A 4,632-nucleotide genomic window follows, 5' to 3' on the forward strand; every position below is an offset into this window, starting at 1 on the left:
CTTGTTTTTTGACATGAATAAAACAATCAACCAATAAGAGACATGAGACATGTATTGTTTTAATGAATTGAGACTACCTAGCACAACATGCATCGGTTAGTTCATTGCGTGCACTAGTATTAATTAGCAAATGAACATTAAATTCTCTTATTTTTCTCTCTGTCTTGGTCGCGGTGCACAATGTAAGATGACTTGTTAACCGAAACGGAGGGAGTAGTTAAAATTTGTGTGACCATTTACAAGATATATTTATACAAAAAGTAGGAACACGGAAATGTCAGAAAATAATTTGGAATCAAACAATGCCGTTTGAAAATGTACATGAAATAAATGAACAAACTGGAATCGGAAACTCTAAAATGCTTATGAAAATTATTATTTTTAAAATGAAAACATTGTGGGGTCGGCTGGATTTATTCTAAAATACTCCTACACAAAATTAGATATACTTCCTTCGTTCGTAAATACAAGTCTAAAAAGAGTGTGTTTGGTTTGAGAACCAAAAGACATGGCATGTCATGGTCTCGTTCTGAAGGAATGGGTTGGTTTCATTCTTGTGCTCGGTTGAAGATAAAAAATGTCATGGGTTCGTTCCATTCTTGTATTTGGTTGGTGATATGAAATGAGAAGAATATGACTCAACTCATCTTGTGGGGTTTTTCTTTTTTCTTTTATCAAAATATTATATAAAATCCAGCAACATTTCCATTGTATTTTTGGTTTTAATAATTATCAGGGATGTTTTCTTTTTTTCTTCTATCAATAAGAGAAGAATAACCAGGTGATTCCTAAGATTTGGTGAAATCGCTTGATGAAGCATATATAGGGAATATTCCTTTTCTGAGGATCACCCGGTTCCGGTTCCATCCTCAACTAAACACTGGAATGATGGACTGCGGACGGAATCAACCCGTCTCGTGCAAGTATATCCTTAAAGCAAACACACCCTGAAACGAGTGGATGGACCACAGTAAACGTAGCTTTGCACTAGATAGCTAGTCCTACCACTTGGCTACACGCTTTGCATGCCTCGACGGACGGCGAGTTGAAGTATCAACGCGTATATTCAAGTCACTGGAATGGAGGCACCCGTCAAAAAACATAAAGGTCACCGGAGTAGTACCACGGGATGGGAGGCAGGCAGCTCAGCTAGGTCATAACAGCTAGTAGCTGTGAGGAAGCTACCACAGCTAAGCTACGACGTACCCTCCCTGATTGGACGGGCGTCCGGTCTAGCGTTTCGGACTGACCGCCCGGGGCGGCCATGCATAGCGCCGGTATGTACCCCACGTATATACACATGCTCAATCGATCTATCAGACAGAGAGAGAGAGAGTTCACTGCGGTAAAACAAACACTTGTACTCCAGTTGGTAGTGTACCATTCATCACGAACTCCTGTTGGCACGCCATGATATATACCCATCCATCCTTCTGCCCTGCCGGCACCCGGCTCGACGCTTCCTTGCTACAAGTCGCCACCGGCACCACAACTGCTTTCCTTCCTCTCCACGCCCGGTACGCAGGGCAGTCGGCGGCTGAGCTAGCTAGGAGGCATGCAGGGCGACGGCGGAGGGATGGAGGAGACAGCGGCGGCGGGCCAGGGCCGCAGCGGCGGCGGTGCTGCTGAGGGCGCCGCCGTGGTGGTGCAGGAGGGGCCTCGGTTCCGGCGGGTGTGCGTGTTCTGCGGGAGCAGCTCCGGGAAGCGCAGCAGCTACCGCGACGCCGCCGTCGAGCTCGGCAAGGAGCTGGTACGTACGCAACCCACGGTCAAGCTAATCACACACGTTTTGTGCATGATGTTTGGTTAGTTAGTTACCCAATTAGTTAAGCATGTGGATCATGCGTGTGTGGTGGCAGGTTGCTCGTCGGATGGATCTGGTGTACGGCGGGGGCAGCCTGGGGCTCATGGGGGAGGTCTCGGAGGCCGTCCACAAGGCCGGCGGCCACGTTATCGGGTGAGTCGATCCGTGCACGCACGCACGCACCTACGTACGTACACACCCTCTGCTTGCATTATTGTCATCGGCCCGGCCATCGTGTGCTTCTTTTCTCTCTTATTCTACTGGATCTACTGTAGCCACCTTTCTGTCGACACTGAAGTTTCTCCGACTGGCTTAACAGTATCCTTGCCCAACTTGCTCACGACAGTCGCCTTCTGCTTTTTCTTTTGATGTGCAGCGTCATACCTACCACTCTCATGGGCAAGGAGGTACGTGCAACACGATTGAGATCGATGCATCGACACCACATACCCCCAACCACAGGACAGGAGTAGACTGTGCATGCATGCATGCTTGCATGCAGTAGCGGAGTAGCCGTAGCTTGTACACTAATGTAGTGTACTGACAAACTAATGTAATTCATGCATGCAAAATGGAACAGATCACGGGGGAGACGGTGGGGGAGGTGGCGGCGGTGTCGGGGATGCACGAGCGGAAGGCGGCGATGGCGCGCAACGCCGACGCCTTCATCGCGCTGCCGGGAGGCTACGGCACCCTGGACGAGCTGCTGGAGGTCATCGCCTGGGCGCAGCTCGGCATCCACACAAAACCAGTTAAGCAGCTATATATGATATATATACTGTACAGTATTCATCAATCGACTTGCCTAGCTAACCCATTGGCCGTAGTACGTAGCTATTTAGCTTTGCTGATGGCGGATGGATGGGTGCATGCATGCAGGTGGGGCTGCTGAACGTGGAGGGGTACTACGACTTCCTGCTGGCCTTCATCGACAAGACCGTGGACGACGGCTTCATCCGGCCATCCCAGCGCCACATCTTCGTCAGCGCGCCCGACGCCAGGGACCTCGTCCACAAGCTCGAGGTAACTATCTAACTGATGATCAATCACCATCTCTCGCTCTTCACATCTTTCATGCATGCACCCATCCCAGCGCCACATCTTTCATGCATGCACGGTGGTTACCATCTCAGTCACATGACTTGTCCCTGTCTGGGTCTCCCTCCGTTTCCGTGTGCACAACGGCATGCATGCATCTGCTTCCACGGAGTAATTCCCACCCAGTTCCGGGCTCGTTGTGCCTACTCTAGCTAGTAGAGTCGTGCTGGTCCTAGCTAGCTAGCGGGCAGCACGTGTCGAGCTGCAACCTGCAAGTTGGAAGTTTCTCGGCCATCGGCTGTGTACCCATCCACCAAAAGTTTCCACGACGCCACAGCTCAGTTTCTACATACTCGTACTACTTACGTACAGTTCCATAGTACAGTTGACGCTGGTTAGCTAATTCGTTTGGGGTTGCAGGAGTACGTGGCGGTGGAGGAGGAGGACCCGGCGACGCCCAAGCTGCGGTGGGAGATCGAGCAGGTCGGCTACAACGCCACGCTCCAGGCAGAGATCGCCCGCTGATCCACCTACGACTTGGTTAAATTACTGGTCCTATAGTGGATGGGACCAACTGGTTACTGGTCCGCTCCGCTAGTGGTTAATTAAGTACACTAGTTTAATGCTACTACCGCACGTACGGCATGCATGCATGCATGTGTAAGAAGGGCACGTTACAGTTTGTGCTTGCTAAAAAACTTTAGTGGTACTACTCCTGTTGGCTGACGAATGGGTGTGTGTAATAGCGTGTGTATTTTGATGATGTACTACTACCTGGCTGGAACAGTGCGTGGTGTGTGTGGCGCGTATATGCAATAATTGTTCCTTCAGCATTTGTCCGGAATAATTTGTGCAATGCGTTTTTCTTTCTCTTGCTTCTTTGACGGGATATTTACGCTGTGAGTTTGTGCTGAAGCTATAGTTAGTTGTTGTTCTAGTTTGACCTCCATCTACGCTCGATCGAATTGATCCCGTCAGTGCTAGTTTTGGTTGCTAGTTGGATAGTTAATTTGTTCGAATTAGCTAGAGGTGAGTTTCCTGATTTTAGAATTTGGGTCAGTTGATACGGGGCAGAAAAAAGCAGGTGAGAAGGCACAACACACCAAGGCAGCTAATGACGGCGTCGAGGCGACCATAGTGAGGCCTCACCCATGAACGAGCCACAGTCGGTGCTGAGCCAACTGAGGCGAGTTCGAAGACCAACGAGTGTGGCTGCAGGGGCGGGAGCTGCTAGCTTCTGAATTGGAAGTCAGCAGAGGAAAAAGGGTGGAAGGGAGAGCAGAGCGATGAGGCTGACGCAGGAGCATCGACGGTCAAGGGCAGTCAACTTAACATTCAAGAAAGCATAGGCTTTGATACACCTTCTTATATCCCGACATTTAAGAACTTTTGTATTTTTTGTTTCTTTCACATAAAACAACATATGGATTTTAAACTTTGCACAATAACAGAACATTCTTACTACAATGGGAAAAAACTTTCAAATTTTATCGACCAACATAAATATACAAAATTAGTTTTTTTACTAAAAAAATAGATTTTGTATATTTATGTTTGATGAAAAATCTGAATTTTTCCCCACATTGTAGTAAGAATGTTTTGTTGTTGTGTCAAGTTTGAAGTTCATATGTTCTTTTCTGTAGAAGAAGTGAAAAAGAGAATTCCATCTAGTAAGTTGGTCGTGTAGCACATATCTTAAAGCAACATCGAATGGTAATGATACGAGATGTCTGAAAGCCTGTGCTTCAAAAATCCATGTACGGTCAAGGGCAGCGGCAGCAGGCGAGGGA

At 48.1% G+C, this 4,632-nt stretch overlaps 1 protein-coding gene across 1 annotated transcript; it reads left to right on the plus strand.

Annotated features, from left to right (window-relative positions):
• Window positions 1-1,442: 1,442 nt before the first annotated feature.
• Window positions 1,443-3,686, plus strand: LOC123397790 (probable cytokinin riboside 5'-monophosphate phosphoribohydrolase LOGL9). The gene is made up of 6 exons (XM_045092322.1): window positions 1,443-1,750; window positions 1,860-1,957; window positions 2,181-2,211; window positions 2,385-2,555; window positions 2,684-2,827; window positions 3,263-3,686. The coding sequence occupies exons 1-6, from the start codon at window positions 1,556-1,558 to the stop codon at window positions 3,365-3,367; spliced, it is 744 nt and encodes a 247-aa protein (XP_044948257.1). The 5' UTR covers window positions 1,443-1,555; the 3' UTR covers window positions 3,368-3,686.
• The last annotated feature ends 946 nt before the right edge of the window (window positions 3,687-4,632 follow it).

This window comes from Hordeum vulgare, chromosome 5H, assembly GCF_904849725.1.
Source record: "Hordeum vulgare subsp. vulgare chromosome 5H, MorexV3_pseudomolecules_assembly, whole genome shotgun sequence".
NCBI classification, from domain to species: domain Eukaryota; kingdom Viridiplantae; phylum Streptophyta; class Magnoliopsida; order Poales; family Poaceae; genus Hordeum; species Hordeum vulgare.

Bases quoted from the DNA above. Each gene is read 5' to 3' on its own strand.
- LOC123397790 (XM_045092322.1), top strand. From the start codon at position 1,556: ATGCAGGGCGACGGCGGAGGGATGGAGGAGACAGCGGCGGCGGGCCAG. The intron at 2,212-2,384 runs GTACGTGCAACA...AAAATGGAACAG, and splicing joins CCACTCTCATGGGCAAGGAG to ATCACGGGGGAGACGGTGGG. The intron at 2,556-2,683 runs GTTAAGCAGCTA...GCATGCATGCAG, and splicing joins TCGGCATCCACACAAAACCA to GTGGGGCTGCTGAACGTGGA.